This window comes from Lagenorhynchus albirostris, chromosome 16, assembly GCF_949774975.1.
Source record: "Lagenorhynchus albirostris chromosome 16, mLagAlb1.1, whole genome shotgun sequence".
Classification (NCBI taxonomy): domain Eukaryota; kingdom Metazoa; phylum Chordata; class Mammalia; order Artiodactyla; family Delphinidae; genus Lagenorhynchus; species Lagenorhynchus albirostris.
In genome coordinates, this window is record NC_083110.1 from 76566385 (window position 1) to 76584132 (window position 17748).

General features: G+C 54.0%; 1 protein-coding gene and 1 pseudogene across 2 annotated transcripts in view; one reads left to right on the top strand and one right to left on the bottom strand.

Annotated features, from left to right (window-relative positions):
* Positions 1-3120: 3120 nt before the first annotated feature.
* LHPP (phospholysine phosphohistidine inorganic pyrophosphate phosphatase) overlaps positions 3121-17748 on the top strand; it is a 134885-nt gene continuing 120257 nt past the window's right edge. For both annotated transcript variants that reach the window (XM_060125917.1, XM_060125918.1), the window contains exon 1: positions 3121-3313. In XM_060125917.1, coding sequence (XP_059981900.1) covers positions 3189-3313 — 125 coding nt within the window. In that variant the 5' untranslated portion in view covers positions 3121-3188. The remainder of the gene's footprint in view (positions 3314-17748) is intronic.
* Positions 5657-6419, bottom strand: LOC132507107 (large ribosomal subunit protein uL2-like; annotated as a pseudogene).

Sequence of the window (17748 nt, forward strand, 5' to 3'; positions counted from 1 at the left end):
AATCAAGGTGTTCTCAGGGCTGTGCTCCTCTGGAGGCTGTAGGGGAGAATCCATTTCTTCGCCTTTTCCAGCTTCTAGAGGCTGCCTGCATTTCGTGGCTCGTGGCTCCTTCGTATTCAAGCCCAGCAGCATAGCATTTTCAAATCTCGGCATGACGTGTTGTCATGTCTCCTCTGACTCTTCTCCTGCCTCCATCTTTCCTTTATAAGGACTCTTGTGATTAGATCGAGCCCATGTGGGTCATCCCGGATAATCTCACATTTCCAGATCTTTAGCTTAATCACATCTGCAAAGTCCCCTTTGCCATGTGAGGTAACACACTCACAGGTCCTGGGAAGTAGGACGTGGGCATCTTCACGGAGCCATTATTCTGTCTCCATGATCTTAGATGCAGAAAGTGATTTGCCCAAGGTCATGCCCAGCTAATGGGAGAGGGAGAACTACGTGTGGACTCACCACCACAGGCAGAAGTGCCCTTTCTCCTCTTCCTCTTTGGCATGAAGCTAAAGCCCAGCCATGCTTCAAGGTCCATTTCAGGCTGCCCCTCTGCTCAGAAACCACAGCCGCCCTCCACAGCCCACAGAGTCCATCGTCTTGGCTTTGTCTGTCACTCACTGGCACTCTGCACACGTTTGATCAGTAATCTTAAACGTGTACATCTTGTTCTCTGCCCAGTCTTGACTCAAAGGCAAAGATCACACTTTAGACCTTTTTGGACCCTGGGACCCACCAAGCCCACAGAGTTGAAGTTCTATACATGGGTGATGTATGGCTCATGATGATCGTGGTAGATTATCCAGACAGACTCACTCAGTTCCTGTACCACAGAATCTGGAATGCAAACACTGCATTTCCCAGACTCCCTTGCAGGTTGCACTAGGTTCCACCAAGCCAGACATGGTGAAAGTGAGATGGTGACCATAGGTGGAGAGGGAGAATTCTCTGAAGGTATGGTGGGTGGATTTGGTTCTTTCGGGGCAATACTATCAGGTTCCTGTCATCTTAAGAGCCAAGTGATGGGGCAGTGGTCTCAGTGGAACAATGAAATTGGGCATTTCTCAGAGCTGCACGGCTCTTTGCTGTGTGGTACTTGAGCTTGGTTACCCAGTCCCCTTGGAAATCTGTAAGCTCCTTGATGCCTTGTATAAACTTACCCCTCTAGCTGGAGAAGTTTCTATTGTCTGCAACTAAGAACCATGATTTTTTAAAAAATTTTATTTTATTTATTTACTTTTGGCTGCATTGGGTCTTTTTTGCTGTGTGTGGGCTTTCTCTAGTTGCAGCGAGCAGGGGCTACTCTTCATTGTGGTGCTCTGGCTTCTCATTGTGGTGGCTTCTCTTGTTGCGGAGCTCAGGCTCTAGGTGCGCGGGCTTCAGTAGTTGTGGCACACTGGCTCAGTAGTTGTGGCTCACAGGCTGTAGAGCACAGACTCAGTAGCTGCGGCGCATGGGCTTAGTTGCTCCACAGCATGTGGGATCTTCCCGGACCAGGGCTTGAACCCATGACCCCTGCATTGGCAGGCAGATTCTTAACCACTGCGCCACCAGGGAAGCCCAAGACCCATGATTAATATGAGGTCTCATATTCCTTTCTCCCCCAACCAGATTGTAAATCCCCAAAGGGCAGGAACTATATTTTATATTTCTCCTGTAAAATCAGCGGAGTACACAGTTTTCCTAGTAAACTTATCAACATGACATGCACGATTCATTGAACTGGGTTAAAGTTCTAATATTCTGATGAATTCTTCATCCCATCTGTGAATCAAGAGACTGAAACAAAATGGCCACCCTAATATGGTCTTTTTTTGAAAACTTAAAGTTAAGTCAGGCTAAGAGAAGTCAATTTTTTAAAAAATAAATTTATTTATTTTATTTATTTTTGGCTGCATGGGGTCTTTGTTGCTGTGCGCAGGCTTTCTCTAGTTGCGGCGAGCGGGGCTACTCTTCATTGCAGTGCACGGGCATCTCATTGTGGTGGCTTCTCTTGTTGCGGAGCATGGGCTCTAGGCGCACAGGCTTCGGTAGTTGTGGCACACGGGCTCAGCAGTTGTGGCTCGCGGGCTCTAGAACGCAGCCTCAGTAGTTGTGGCGCACGGGCTTAGTTGCTCCGCGCATGTGGGATCTTCCGGGACCAGGGCTTGAACCCGTGTCCCCTGCTTTGGCAGGCGGATTCTTAACCGCTGTGCCACCAGGGAAGTCCCAGAAGTCAAATTTTTTGAAGTTTCAGTTTAAACACTTGAAAGGGTCAGAAGCGCAGTTAAGGAAACTCTTCCCCTTTTCTACCAACTTTTATTTATTACAAAAACGATGTAACAGTAAATAGAATGTAAAAATTCATCCAAAATCTCACTGGGCTAACACATTGAAATATTCCCATTTTCTTCTCAGCCATTCCTACGCCTTATTTTTGTAGGCAAAGGTCTACATACAATTTTGCATTCTGCTTTTTTTTTTTTTTTGGCTGCACCACTCCGCATGTGGGATCTTAGTTCCTCAACGAGGGATGGAACCCACGCCCCCTGCATTGGAAGCCGAGTCTTAACCACCGGACAGCTAGGGAAGTCCCTCTGCTTTTTCACACAATGTTATATCGTGAGCGTTTTTCATGTTGTAACCTAGTCTTCCTTTTTTCATGGCATAATATTTCTGTCAGTAGCCATCTTATCACTTCTTGAACAATTCCGGTCCCTGAACATTTATTTTTCTTCCACCTTGTTCTGGCATCATAGCTTACACTTCATACATGTCTTTAGAGATTCGTTACCTTATCATTGCTTCTCAGGCGCGCAGCATCGTCCAGTCTGTGGGCCCAACTATCTCCATTGCTGTTAGGAGTGTCATCGGGCCACAGGAAAACACCAATGAAGGTCTTGCCTGTTCTCTTTAATTTTTGTTACTTTTCCGGTTGCCTCCTCGTCCCAATCTGCCTTGCTCCAATTTTAGGGAGGTTGACCCTTTATCCACTGATCTCCAGGTGAAAAGGCTCTCATTTTCGGAGCGCGTGACTCGGGAGTCGGGAAGCAGCGCCCGTCTTGCCGGGTTTGCGCCCGGCCACGCCCCACTGGCCCAGCTCTGCCCCGCCCCGCCCGCGGGACTACACTTCCCAGGCAACCCTGCGCGGCGAGCGCGGCCGCAGCTTCCAGGCGCCGGTTGGGACGCGGGGGCCGAGGCGCAGGCGGGACGCAATGGCTGCGTGGGGCGAGCGGCTGGCCGGCGTGCGCGGGGTGCTGCTCGACATCTCAGGCGTGCTGTACGACGGCGGTGAGGGCGGCGGTGCGCCGATTGTAGGCTCTGTGGAGGCCCTGGCGAGGTGAGTGGGCCGCGCAGGCCGCCTGGAGCGCCCGGCGCTGTGCTCAGCCGGGTCCTGTGGGCCGCTGCCGGGGGGCGGGGCGGGGCTGCTGCTCTGGCCCCGCCCCGCCCGGCGAGCGGTGGGCTGGTCCCGGGAGGATTGCGCTGCAGGCGCCGGGTGTGACAGGCAAACGGCGTCCCTGGATGAGCACCGGGACCCTGCTGGTTAGAGTTGCGCCCCTGTCCAACAGCGCAGCCCCATTCCTTGCCTTTGAGCGCTTGGAATGTGGCAAGTCTGAATTTAGATGTGGTGTAAGTGTACAACCCACACTGGATTTAGAAGACTTAGTGAGAAAAAATGTATAAAGTTCATTGTATTGTTTTATATTGGTTACATATTGAAATGATAGTAATTTGAATATGTTAGCTTAAATAAAATATATTAAATTAATTCCACCTTCTTTTAACCTTTGTTAATGTGGTTACCAGAAAACTTTAAATTACATACGTGGCTGGCATTGTAAACTTTAAATTACATACGTGGCTGGCATTGTAATTCAGTTGGACTGCCTTGACTGTCTGCTTAGACGGTAGGAGGGCGTCTTGCCCACCAAGTCTTGTGCACAGAAGACACTGCCAGGACCACTGTTGGCACCACTGGGCCCTGGGCTTTGTAATTGCCACTGGCATCGCAGAACCAGAGGGTAAGAGGAGGCATGGGGTGAAGTGGAGGAGGAATGCCTTGCATCTGAAGGGAACAGTGGCTGCAAAGCCTGAGGCGGAGGAGAGGTCGGGAGGAGAGCTCGGGAGGAGAACTCAGCAGATCGCACGCACTCACGGAACTGAAGAGAGAGTGGGCACTAGCGAGGGTGCTCAGGGCTACAGCAGGCAGGGACCTGAGGGTCACAGAGAGCTGTCTGGATTCCATACTGGGTGCAATGAGAAGTCACTGAAGATTTTAGGCAGGAGTGTCGTGTGATTTGATTTATGTTTTCAAGACATTTAAATGTAGAAAGTGAAACCATATAAGTAAATGAAAACAGGAGAGATTCCCTTTGAAATCTTGGAGTAGGAGAATACCTTTGTAGCTACGCCTCAAAATCTAGAAATCGACAACAACAACAAATCAACAACTGAATAGAAAGAGGCACAAAGGATATAAACAATTCATAGGAAAGGAAAACAAATAGAAACACAAAGGAAAAGCATAGGAAGGATGCTCAGCCTTACTCGAATAAGAGAAGTGCAAATTAAAACGATCCTGAGATGCCTTTTTTCATCAATTTGAGAAAATCGGCCAAAATCCACAACTTTGGGAACGCATTCTCTTGGTGAGAGTTTGTGGAAGCAGACCCTGTCTTATGTTGCTTGTGGAAGATGCATTTGGCATGATCTATCAGCGTACTGCCTCATACATGAGAAATGACATAGGTGGGAGGTCATTCATGGCAGTGCCTTGAGAAATAGCAAAAGACTGGAAACAGCTCAACTATCCATCGCTAGGGGAGTATTACAGTCTATCCTTCTACACAGTGGAATTCCATGCTGCATAAAAAAGAACGAGCATGCCTGCCATGTAGACGTGCTGTCAGTGAAGACAGGATGTGCACTGTGCCGTCTTTTGGGTGGAAAAGGCAGAAATGCAAGTGTGTATTCCTGCTGGTGTGTTTGTATAAGGAAACTGGAGGGAAGAGCTTCAGCCTGTGAAGAGCTGGAAGGCAAGTGATTGGGGAGAACTAGGTGGTTGGGGGTAGGGATGGGAGCAAGGCTCTTCCCTCGGTAAGTTTGTATATAAACATTTTTTAAAGTTTTGAACCATGTGGATGTATTTCCCATTCGAGATATCAAATTACAAATATTTTGTCAATTTTGTCTCAAAAAGTGCTGGAAAAAAATACTGCACCAGAAAACAAAATATTTTAAGAAGATCTCTGGCTGCAAAGTGGAGAATGAGCTGGCAGTGGGGCAGATGGCCGGGCTCCAGAGGAAACAGGGGAACAGCCAGTTGGGAGACCCTTGTGTGGTCCAGGGAGACATGATAGGGCGTGGACTAGGGGGTGGCAATGGAGATGAACAGAAGGGGATGAATTAGATGTTTTGGGAGTAGGACCAATGGGACCTGCCTATGTATTGGATATTGCGGGGAACAGGGAGAAGATGAAATAAAGAATGGCTCCGGTGTTGGACTGGAGCACCTGAGGGGATGGAGAGGGGCGCAGAGGGGTGCAGGCAGGTGCCATGATGGCCCTTGACACAGTGCTTGGCACACAACACACCCCATGAGTATGACAGTTAAACGTCACGTCCCATGTTTGTTTGTTTGTTTGTTTTTGTGAAAGAGACAAACTTTATTGAGCCCTCAGCCCTAATTCTTTTTCTCCTGCACAGTCTTGGTTCCCCGGAGACACCCAGTCTGGTGGGCAGCAGTGAGACCCACTTTCTGGCCAGCAGAGGCATCTCTGAGGATGGTAGAGGCTTTGCCGATATGGTGGTGGTTGCCACCTCCAAAGGGACGCTCAGCGGGGTTCATGGCCACACCCCGCACACATGGCCTTATGCCTTATACTTGTGGTAGGCACGGCTGGCCTTCAGAATGGGTTTGTCAACGCGGCCACCTCTAGCCACCACACTGACCACAGCTCTGTTGGTGGAGGAGATGACCTTCTTGGAGCCCAAGGGCAGCTTCACTCTGGTCTTCTTTGTCTCAGGGTTGTGGGAGATGACAGTCACATAGTTCCCAGAGGCTCTGGCCAGCTTGCCCCAGTCACCAGGCTTCTCCTCCAGACAACACATGTTGGTGCCCCCAGGTACGGTACCCACCGGGAGCACACTGCCGATGCTGAGCTGGGCCAGCTTGCCACAGTCCACGAACTGGCTGGTGTGGATGCCCTCGGTGGTGATGAACATCTCTGTCCACTTCTTAAAACGGTATGGATCCCGGAAGACCACCTTGGCAAGGGGCACGCTGCAGCCCGGGTCGTGGATGGTGTCTTTCACGATACCCTTGATGTAGCTGTGTTGCTTGGCAAAGTCCATGGTGTGCAGAGACGTGGCGTCTTTCGGTGCTTCACGGGCACGCGGAACGTGGAGCTGGCGCCCTTCCTCTGCCCACAGATCCCGTGGCCCATGGCAGCAGTCTGCTGAGGAGTGCGGCCGAAAGAGCACGTCCCATGTTAATATAGGAATTCCTGTTACACGTGCTTTTAATTTTTTTAAAATCAGGGCCACTTAAAAAAACACAACTTTATATTAAAGTACACATCTGTTCTTCTACTGAGGGAGTGTAGTTTCCTGTTTTCAGTTATTTTGAATAGTGCTGCCATGAACATTCTAGAACATGTCTGGTGAATGCATGGATGCATTTCTGCTGGGTACAGGCCTAGGAGTGGAATTGCTGGTCATAAGATAGGCATATGTTCATTGCTAGAAGATGCTGTCAGATCGTTTCCCAAAGTGGTATATGTGAGAGTCCCCGTGGCTCTGTGTCCTCACCAACACGTGGGTTTGTCAGTCCTTTGCATTTTATTTATTTATTTATTTAAACTAATTTACATTTTCATTCATTCTTAAATTTTTTAAAAAGTTAATTAATTAATTAATTTTATTTTTGGCTGCTTTGGGTCTTCATTGCATGCAGGCTTTCTCTAGTTGCGGCGAGCGGGGGCTATTCTTCCTTGTGGTGCTCAGGCTTCTCATTGCCGTGGCTTCTCTTGTTGCAGAGCACAGGCTGTAGGTGCGTGGGCTTCATTAGTTGTGGCATGTGGGCTCAGTAGTTGTGGCTTGCGGGCTCTAGAGCGCAGGCTCAGTAGTTGTGGGGCACGGGCTTAGTTGCTCTGCGGCATATGGGATCTTCCCGGACCAGGGCTCGAACCCGTGTCCCCTACATTAGCAGGCAGACTCTTAACCACCAGGGAAGTCCCGAAGTCCTTTGCATTTTAGCAGGGTCATTTTTGCCTCAAAACCTGAGAAATAAAGTAGGTCAAGGATATGGACAGAGCCTCGGTCCCTCCCCGTCTACCTTCTGCTGAGGAGCACAAAATGGATTCAGCAGTGGCTTTGGAATAAGTAGGGCTGATTGTGAGCCCTTGTTTCCAGTCGGTAATGTGGGTCTGGTGTGCACCCCTCCTGGGCCAGTGAGGCTCCAGGCGTCTCCCAGCACCAGCAAAGCTGGCTGCTCTCAGAGAGTGCTTCCTATGCTGGGCGTCCCTGTTTATGTCATGTAGTCCCCCTAACAGCGTGGGGGTGGGAGGAGGTTATCTCCCTCAATCAGCTGAAGCCACTGAGGCTCAGGGCTTGCTAGGGTCTCAGCTGGGATGGCCCAGGGACCATGGGAACCCAGGTGTGCGTGACTCCTAACCGCTGTGCTGGACCCATACTTAGAGTCCTTTGAGGGAGAAGTGGGCATTGGAAAAGGTCAGGGGCTTCTCTCTAGCAGTCTCCCCTGGGTGATGCTCCCCCCGATACACTGTCCACCTAACACCTGCACAGATTCCAGGCTGTGACTCGAAGGAGGGTGATCCCTGGTCCTTTAACCTCTGTGGGTTTGGCGCTGGCATCTTCCAGCAGATCCCCGGGAGTTGTTTGTCTTGATTTGCTTTAATTCAACTGGTTTATCTAGCTGGAGTGTCTTTGGTAGCAGCTACACTGTATAAATCTAGCAGCGGTATAATAACCGGATATACTGACAGTCCTAAAATACATCCCAGCCAGTTTTGTAGCTGAGAGAGGGGAGAAGTGCCTTCCCCATAGTGTGTGAGACTGTTTCCAGTGAGGGGACGCAGTTCTCCTTATATCAGGGGAGTTGATCGTCCTGGAGGATGAGGCCTGGCCCCTCTGAACCCTCCCTGGGACTCCATGCCACAGGACCGCGTCCCCGTGCATTTCTCTGCTCCACCAGGGCCTTCCCGAGTGACCCTTGTGGCCCCTTCTCTCCCTCTGCCCACTTCACCCCCTTCCAGTATGCTGTAAGCTTCCAGTTATACAGACTTTCGGGGGGTTTTCACTGACCAGCCCCTTAGCAGCCCAGCACCCGCAGCGCCTGGGCCCTCCACGCTGCGGCAGCCTCTGGCTCTCACCCACGTCCCTTTTCTCTTCAGCTCTTGTGCTGGCTCTTTAAAGGCTAGGCCCCTCCGCCCAGGCCCGGCCTCCAGTGGCCAGCTGATCACACTCAGGCCCAAGGAGGCCGCCATGCCCTCCTGTGGGGCCCCCGGAGCCCAGCATCCAGACCCCCCTGGCAGTGAGTGTATGTGGGCAACTTCCCCCAGTAAAATCCGCCTGCTTTTGGAGTTTCCCTGGGGATGTCAGACTTGGGGACACGGCCCTTTCCCAGGCCAGGCCCTGCTGGCCAACGTGAATAATGCCAGGCTTCCACCGCTTTGTGTAGTTTTTGCAGCCACAGCCTGCACTCTGTGGCCTCCTTGATATGCAAGGCTGGCTTTGAAGTCACAGGGGAGCTCAGAGGAAGTTCCCAGGGTGAGAGCAGCGCTGCAGAGGGGCCGCTTGATGGGGGTCCCGGGGCCCAGGAGGGCGTTTGCCTCCATGGCATCTCCCCAGTGCCGTGGGTTCCCAAACAGTGCCTTCTGTTCTGGGAACCCCGGAGGGGGTGACTCACCACCTCTCTTCCTAGACTTTCTGTGGTGACAGGTGTCCTCAGGTTTTTGCAAAGTTTCCCACCTGTTTGGGGACACAGAGCACATAGGGGGTATTAGCTCTGCTTTTTAAAACCATACCGACCACCGTGATAGCGGTCACTGATGATCAGGCTACCTTCACAACCAGCCCTTTTCAAAGCCGGAACAGAGGCTCAGAGAGATTTGGGAAGTGGCCACAGTGGAGAAAGTGTCTGGGCCAGGCTTCCCTCCCTTCCTGCCCACTGTCCCCCGCCCTGCCACGGTCCACCTGACTCCAAGCCCCAGTTTTCCCCGCAATACACACTGCTTCTCATTAAAGATGCACTTGTTCATTCATCCACTCACCCAACAAATATTTATCGAGTGCTTCTTTTATACTAAAAACACCGCTGTAGGCATTGGGACAAGGGGCAGTGAGTGGAGCAGATGGAAGTCCCGGCTCTCGGGAAGCTGACCGTCCAGTATGGGGAGAGCAGCGTAAACAGCACCCGGAAAGGCTAGTGTCAGGTGGAGAGAGACTGAGCCGCCAGGGAGATGGGGAGCCCGTGATGTGTGAGCTGGGCTCTGAAGCTGTCATCTGGGCCAGGAACGTCCCAGATTGGAGAACAGGAGGTCCAGGCTTCCTGGAGCCGCTGGGCACGGTGCTGGCCGGGTGGAGCCCTCTTACTGTGCTCGGACTTGTGGGTGGGCGTGGTCATGGGACATCTGTAACCGGCCTGGGTCCCCCCATCAGGCCCTTTATTGGAGTCCATTCTTGGGCAGTTGGGCTCCCCGAGGGGAGCCATTCAGAGGCAGGGCTGGGCACAGCGGGGGCTGCAGGGACCGGCCCCCGGGCTGGTCAGCACAAAGGGGAGCCCCAGAGGCATCTGCATGTGAAAGGCGGGTGGGCATTTACTGCATCCTGTCTCGGGCCACTAAAGCACATCTGCTGGGCCCAGCCCGGCCCAGCCTTTTTGCGGCCGGCGGAAGGAAGTAGGCTCGGCCTCGGCCCAGGGCAGCCTCATAAAGCAATTCCCACCCAGGACTAACGGACCCGCGACCCATCCCTCCAGTGTGCGCCAGGAGCCCCGGGACCCTGTGAAAACCCAGGCCCCTCCCAGCAGGTCTTAGAGCCAGAGGAACAGGGCCCGGGAACTTGTCTGAAGTGCGGCCTAGGACCAAGGCCCTCCTTGATGCTCGGCCACCCTGGCTCCGTCGGGCCCCAGGGACACAGCCGCCCAGGAGTGACGGTAATAGTAGTAGCTACCAGGACTGTGAGAGAGCTGGGAGCCTCCCTGCGCTGCCTCGTCCCATCCCCCGTGTGGCCCAGCACCTGTCAGAGGGGGCTCTTGCGGCTATCAGAGGGGGCGGGCCGTTTGTTTGAGTTCGTTTAGGCCAACAACAGTTTTCCTGACTCACCATGGACCTTGGACAAGGTGTGTTTGTTGAGAATGCCCTGTCACTTGTGCTGCCGTTTCCTCTCTGCGGGTGAACTAGGCTGACTTCAGAGTTGGGGGCCAGGTGAGAGAACGATTCTCTCTTCCCAGGCCGAGTACTGGTTTCGTAACATCCACAGTTTAGGCTTCCCAAGGCAGACGTGGCTTCCTTCTTGTAAACCATCCGTCTAGCGCAGGAAGGTACTAAGTAAAAAGTCCAAATCGTCACCAGCCCCATCCTCGTCATCCCCCCAGGGGGACCCTGTAGCTCCTTCCACGCCTTTTCCTCTGTGTTTCCCCCAAAGCGCAGGGGATTTTAAGAAGCCGCCCCTTCCCTGGCTGGCGCTCGTCCAGTTCCATGGTCCCCCCATCACACCCCCCACAACCCCCCACACCTTGGGCAGCACTGATGCTCAAGAAACATGTTCTGCTGGTTCACAGGTCACTGGAGGCTGGAGTTCCCCGCAGATCCCGAGCCAGTGGTCTCAAACTTACGTCGCCTCAGAGCATTTATCTCCTAAATGAAATCTGAGGTAGAATCCCCCCAATTTTAAAAACAGATAAAAGAGCAATGTTTGAATGGTGTGTATTTTCTCTGTTCAAATCTGTAATACCGATTATGAGGTCAGTCCGTGAAAATGATGAAAGTGTCTTTTTTGTTTTTTTTTGGCCACACCCCACGGCAGGCGGGATCTCCACCAGGGATCAAACCCACGCCCCCTGCAGTGGAAGGCGGAGTCTTACCCACTGCTGCTGCTTCCCACTAGCTATCTATTTTACATTTGGCAGTGTATATATGTCTATGCCACTCTCTCACTTTGTCCCAGCGTACCCTTCGCCCTCCCCGTATAGCACAGGGTGATCAGCTTGGTGCTTTGTGACCACCTAGAGGGGTGGGACAGGGAGGGTGGGAGGGAGGGAGACGCAAGAGGAAAGAGATATGGGGATATATGTATATGTATAGCTGATTGACTTTGTTATAAAGCAGAAACTAACACACCATTGTAAAGCAATTATACTCCAAAAAAGATGTTAAAAAAAAAAATAACAGTACTAAAGTCTGGGGCAGTGGACAGCTCAACAGTACATATGTGAATAATTTTATATTTGTGGCTGGAAACAACCTGCGTGTCTATCAGGAGGGGACAAGGGAATAAATTATGGTTTATCCAGACTGCGGAATATTCCCCAGCAGTTAAAAAGAGTGAGATAGCTCTGTTTGGTGTTGACATTAGTTTATATGAGGTGAATGTCACATATAGTCAGTGAAAAAGTTACAGAGTAATGTGTGTGAAATACCATTTTTGTTCTTGGACTTAAAGGAGACACAACCACCCTCAGGTAGAGCAGTAACAGAACTGTGACCCTGACTTGCGTGGAGGGAAACCGAGGGACATTGTTGTGAAGCTACCCACGGCCCCACTGTCACGACAAGGGCTGTTTCTGGGTTTCTGATCTCAGCCTCGCTGGGCAGGAGCCACCCTATGGAAATGAAGGGCAGCCAGGCTGGGGGTTCTGGAGCAGAGTTAACGGTTTATCCCAAAGATGCCGCCTCTGGTAGGAAGGCCCTGGGTGATTAGGAGGTGAGCATGGCACGGGTCACTCATGGGGCCCACAGGTGGAGTCCTGATCCCCCAGCCCTCCAAGGATATACAGAGAAGCCGTATTGGCAAAGCCCTGCCCGGGCCCTGCCTGTGGCGCTATGCAGGGTGACTTCCCGCCACCCTGGGGCTGGCAGGATGCAGCCCTGTTTATAGAGGAGGAATAGGGCTTGCTCAAAGCCACCTCAGGAGGAAGGAGAGTGGGGGCCAGACCCTTAGCAGGGCAGGTGCTTCCCCTGAAGGAAGGTAGGTGTCAGCTCTTGTGGGCGAGAACCTGGGTTTCGCGTCCCAGCTCTGCCCTGTGGTTGTCATGTGGTCTTGGGCAAGTTCCTTAGCCTTTTTGTGCCTCAGTTTCCTCTCGTGGGGAGCTGTTGTAAATACTGTTGGGGTTCCCTCTGTCCTGGGCGCTCTGGGATGTCTGCCAGGATGAGCCAGCGCCGGTTTACCCCAGGTTCCATTTGCTGGGTTGAACTTTGCCCTCTTTCTTAATGGTGGCCCCGGGCGAAGCTCTCTGGGCTCTGTCCAGCAGGCCTCCCTCACCAGCTGGCTCCTCCGGCTGTCCCAGTTCCCTGGGCATCTGTCTTCTTGTCCGACTACCTGCCTCGAGGACCCAGATGTCCCCAGCACCCGGCCCCGGGCCTGCTAGAGGTGTGGTCGTCATTGTAACCACCATCGTCTTCACTGTCATTCACTGAGTATTTGCAACATGCCAGGTGCTTCAGGACAGTCCTGTCAAGTAGCTACTGCTAGTGCCCCATTTTACAGATGTGGAAGCTGAGGTTGGAGAAGGTTAGGTGACAAGCCTTGGTCACACAGGGACGAGGTGGCAGAGGTGCTGAGGGTGTGTCTGCTTCCCGAGCCAGGCTCCCACCTTACCCGAGAATGCCTGGCTCTGTCCCCTGCAGCGCCCAGCACTTGACCAGCCTGTGACCACGTCAGGGGAGGGCTAGCTGGTGGCTAACCTTCCAAGGCTGGGGAGTAGACCAAAGAACCCATGGCTCCCAGAAATGTGCCCTTAGGTTCCTCGTATCCCTCTGGGCCTCAGTCTCCCCCTCTGCGAAAGGAGCCACTAGGTTGGATAATCTCCAAGGTCTCCTCTGGTTTCTAGATTCCCATGCACTTCATTCTAAATTGAATTTATTAGTAACTAGTAGAGTGATGTTGTGGGCTCAGCGTGTCCCTTTGATCTGAGCTCAGAGGCCCAGGCAGGTCAGAGAGAACATACTGGGTGGCGGGTGAGGTAGCCACGGGTGTGGAAGGTGTGCCATGTGTTTCGTAAGGGCCCTGGCTTCAGGCCTGCCTGACGTCTGTTTGACCTCGTTGCTGTCCCCCTGAGGTCGCTGGCTGGCTAGCCCGGCCTGAGAGGCTCAGCCAGGGCCACCTCCATGCGTCACCACTGCTCTTGTTCTCTTCTCTCCGTCCAGACTTTGGACTCTGTTTCTTGCCTGGACTCTGACGACACAGTCTGCCCAGCAGAGTGTCCGATGAAGAGTGGGAGGGACCTCCAGGGACCTAGCAGCTGGCTGTCAGCCTGGCCAAAATGTCTACTCTGGTGGGTCGGTGGACAGAAGGGGGAGATGCAGCAGGCCCAGCCAGAGCTACTGGCAGAGGCCTTCCCGGTGTCCCTCAGCATTCGTGGCCCCGTGCTGATGCCGGCACATGATAGGCTCATGGTGCGTCCTCTGTGCCCCACCCTGGAGAGCCAGAAGGCTAGGCGCTACTGTTACCCCATTTCATGGTTGGGACTCAAGACTCCCGAGAGTCTGGCCCGTGGATGCCTGGCCAAGGGCATGTGCAAGGTGCAGGTGCTGGACCCCATTCTCATGGGGGGAAAGCCCTTCTGTTGCTGCTCCAGCCAGAAGGCATCTCCCTGCCCCCAAGCTGAGGCCCTACATCAGGGCACATGGGGAGCTGGACCTGGTCCCTCTCAGAATCAACGTGGGTGCCCCTTGGTGTGTGTGTGACTACATTTTTCTTTCTTTCTTTCCTCCTTCCCTCCCTCCCTCCATCCCTTCCTTTATGACTGTATTTTTCTACTGCAGAACTGCCCCTGCTCTGTTCATGGGCTCCTGTTTGACCTTCCATTTTTAAAAAATTGGGTTCTTAGAACAAATATGCACTTTGCGAGTTTCAATTTTCCAAACGTGTGTTTTCAATCTCTGTGGCTTTCTAAAAGGAAAGCAGCCGCAGACCTCAAAATCAGACAGTGGCTGGCGCTGCCGTGGCGCTCTGCTAGGTAACGGGATCTTGACGCTGGTGGATGGGGAAGCGGCCGTGGCGCTCTGCTAGGTAACGGGATCTTGACGCTGGTGGGTGGGGAAGCTGAGGTTGATGTTCTCTGAAGGTCTTGGCTGGGCGCTGCCGCCCGAGTTTCGGTTCATAATGACCCCCCGAGGTGTTGTGGGTGTTCTTTCCTTCTCTGAGAAACTGAAGCATATCTGCAGATGTGGCCATTTCAGTAGTAACAGGGGCCTCTTCTCCATCAGGTAGCGTCTTGAGTTGTAGCCCCAGGGGCAGAGCGGGCCTGGGTCAGGGAGGCAGGAATGAGGGGAGACACCCCTCTCCTCCCTACACCTCCCTTCCCTCCTGGTATGAGTTTCTTCTGTCTCAGGAGAGGATTCCAGGCTACTTGACATAGAGGTGGCTCTGGTAGGAGACCAGAATTTCAGCCCAGGGTGGGCCTGTGGACCTCACACAGCTCTTTTGAAGACCAGCCCAGGGATGAGCAAAATCAAAACAAACAAACCCTGCTTCCTCTGCGATGGGGGAGAAGTCACCCATCCCCTCTGGGTGCTAACCTCATTTGTCACTTCACGTTTGACCTGCCAGCCTGCAGCCTCACCTTCCCACCCAGGAACCCACCCAGCCTGAGGGTTCCTCCCCGTCGCCGTCCTTTTGGGTTCCCTCCCCCGGGGCGGGGGTGAGATTGGGAGTCGCCATCAGCCTGGCCTCCCAGACCCTCCGCACGTGCCCCCTCTGTAGGACCCAGCCCGTGCCCCTCGGAGCCCCACGTGGGCGCAGGTGGTGAGAGCGGGGGAGGGGAGGTTGTGGCAGCCACCATGCGCCTCGCTGCTTGGTCACGGGGTGGCTGGGGCGAGGTGGGTGAGTGCCCTGCCTGCTCTGGGCAGGTGGGGCAGTAGAGCGGGGAGGGAACTAGGTTGGGGGAGCCTGCCTGCTGGCCACTGGCCGATGTGCTCAGCTTACGTTCGGTGAGCACTTGCTGTGGGCCAGGCCCGAGCACTCGCACTGCAGGTCTCATTGGAGCCTCACAATGTGAGGCTGTTTTCATCCCCATTTTCCAGATGAGGAAACTGAGCCAAAGAGAGAAGAAACAGCTTGTGGAGGTCCCACAGCCATTAAGTGGCAGAGCCGGGACCAGCCCACAGTCATCAGACTCTGAAGCACTTCCTGGTCGCCTCTTGGCCACTTGGCCTCCCGCTCGGTATTAGAGCATCTTTCTTAGGCATTTGTTCCTCCGCCTGCAGAAGGCATGACTCACTCCTCCCCCTTGTGCCTAGGCCCATCCTCCGGCTCCACTGTGCTTTCTCTTCTGGAACCCTTTAACAACCTTGCCCCAGGAAGGATTAGAGACGGGCGCTGGAGCAGTGCCGTCCACAGGCGGGATCGGCAGTGAGCGTGGGGTTTCTTCCTGAAGTTTTTTGGAAAGCAGAATGACTTGGTTGCATTACCAGGTGGGCCCATCAAATCCAGAGTTTGGATCAGTTAAGTGCTTCTCATAGAAAAGCACTGCTGTGCTTCAAGGGCTGTGAAAGCCAAGTGGAAAGAGGACGGGCTCTGCCCGGGCAGGGGCTGGGGTCTGGGGAGCTTCCTGGAGGAGGGGACATATGAACCAGGCTTTCACGGATGGGTGGGATTTGGCCGTAGAGGAGGGTGAAGGCAAAGACTCAGGGTGATGAGAGGGCCTTCTGGGTCAGATGAAGGTGACAGATGGCTGGGGTGGGGTGGGGTGGGGACCGAGCTAGGAGGGGCCTTATCCAGGGCAGCCTCCTCGCCTCCTGCCCAGCCCCTCTTTGGCGAGCCCAGAGGGCATCAGGCTGTGGAGCAATGCCAAGGTCAGTCAGGATGTCCAATAATCGTCCTAGCACTCTACCTGCGACCGAGCGATAATGAGAAGGTTTCCATTATTTTCGGGTGAGCGCCCCTGGCAGATGCCGACAGCCAGCAGATGTGTGAGGTCCGAGGTGATTTGCAAGGGACCAGTTCATGTGATGCTCGGTAATTGCATCAGGCGACGTCGTCACTCAGAGCTTGTCCTGGCCTCCGGGATGAGGTAAAGGTCAGTTCAAAGAGCCGTTGCGGCCATGGGAAGTAGGGGCAAGTACCCGCCCTCTCAGGGGGTCTGGGGAGGGTGCAGTGGACTGAGGCCGTGGTCTCAGAGGGACCGTCTAGCCAGAGCCCGGCTCTGGGCTGCCAGGACCCTGCGGTAGGCCCCCTGTGCCCAGGGTTCTTGGGTGTCAGGGGATGGGGTGACATGTCATGTTCTGGAGCTGGGCCCAGTCCGATGTTGAAATCCTTTGGATTCACTCCCCTTGGGAGGCCCTTTGCAGACTGTGCCGTGGCCCTGAAGCCACGCCTGGCTCCGGCTTTCCTGACATTGGATTCGCGTGTTCCAGGCCTCCCGAGTCTGAATCTGACCTCTGGCAGCAGACCCCTCCGAGAGATGCTGAGGCTTTGGTTCCTTGGCTGTCTTAGTCTGCCATAACAGAATACCACGGCCTGGGGGCTTCAGCACGGAGGTTTGCTTCCCACAGCTCTGAAGCCTAGGCATCCAAGACCGAGGGGCCGGCAGGGTGGGTCTCTGGCGAGAGTCCTCTTACTGGCTTGTTCGGTGGCCACCTTCTGCCGTGTCCTGACACGGCCTCTTCTCTGTGCTCGCAGGGAGATCTCTGGTGTCTCTTGCTATAAGCACACTAATCCTGTCGTATCAGGGCCCCACCCTTCTGTCCTCACTTGACAACCTTCATTACCTCCTGAGGGAGTCGACATACGATTTTGTGGGAGGGACACAGTTCAGCTCATAGCCCTGGCCATTCAGGGCCTCCCCTTCAGTGCTGACCCACCTTCTCACACTCTGTCCCCTGTGCACGCACATGTGTGCCCCATGCACACCCTTCCCCACCCTGGGAAGGTTTCAGTGTCCTGCCCAGCAGGGCCGAGCTGGGCCTGCCCCGGCAGGGGCCTCCCTTACTGGGGAAGCACCAGCACCTCCACTGCCTGGACCAGAGCCTGGGCCGCCACCTTGTGGCCAGCTGCGGGCCCGTGGGCTCCGCTGCTTATAAGCCGAGAGACCTTCTCGGGTCTCTGCCCCCCGGAGCCTCCGTTCTGTCGTCTCTGGAACGGGGACCGTGGCTCTTGCCTCCTCAGCTTGTTTTCTCAACATGTGCTTAGGGCCCCCTGTGCTCCAGGCCGGGCCCTGGGGGGTGCATGTAGGGGACACAGGGTGTATGTAGGGGGCTCTGCCCTTAGGGGGTGAGGATGAAATCAGATCATGGATACTGAGCCCCAAGGCAAGGTCCAGTGTAATGTTGTATTCATGCTTTACTATTTTAATAATAATAATGAATACTTCTGGTTTTTTTTTTTTTTGCGGTACACGGGTCTCACTTCCGTGGCCTCTCCGGTTGCGGAGCACAGGCTCCGGACGCGCAGGCTCAGCGGCCATGGCTCACGGGCCCAGCCGCTCCGCGGCATGTGGGATCTTCCCGGACCGGGGCACGAACCCGCGTCCCCTGCATCGGCAGGCGGACTCTCAACCACTGCGCCACCAGGGAAGCCCTACGTCTGTTATTT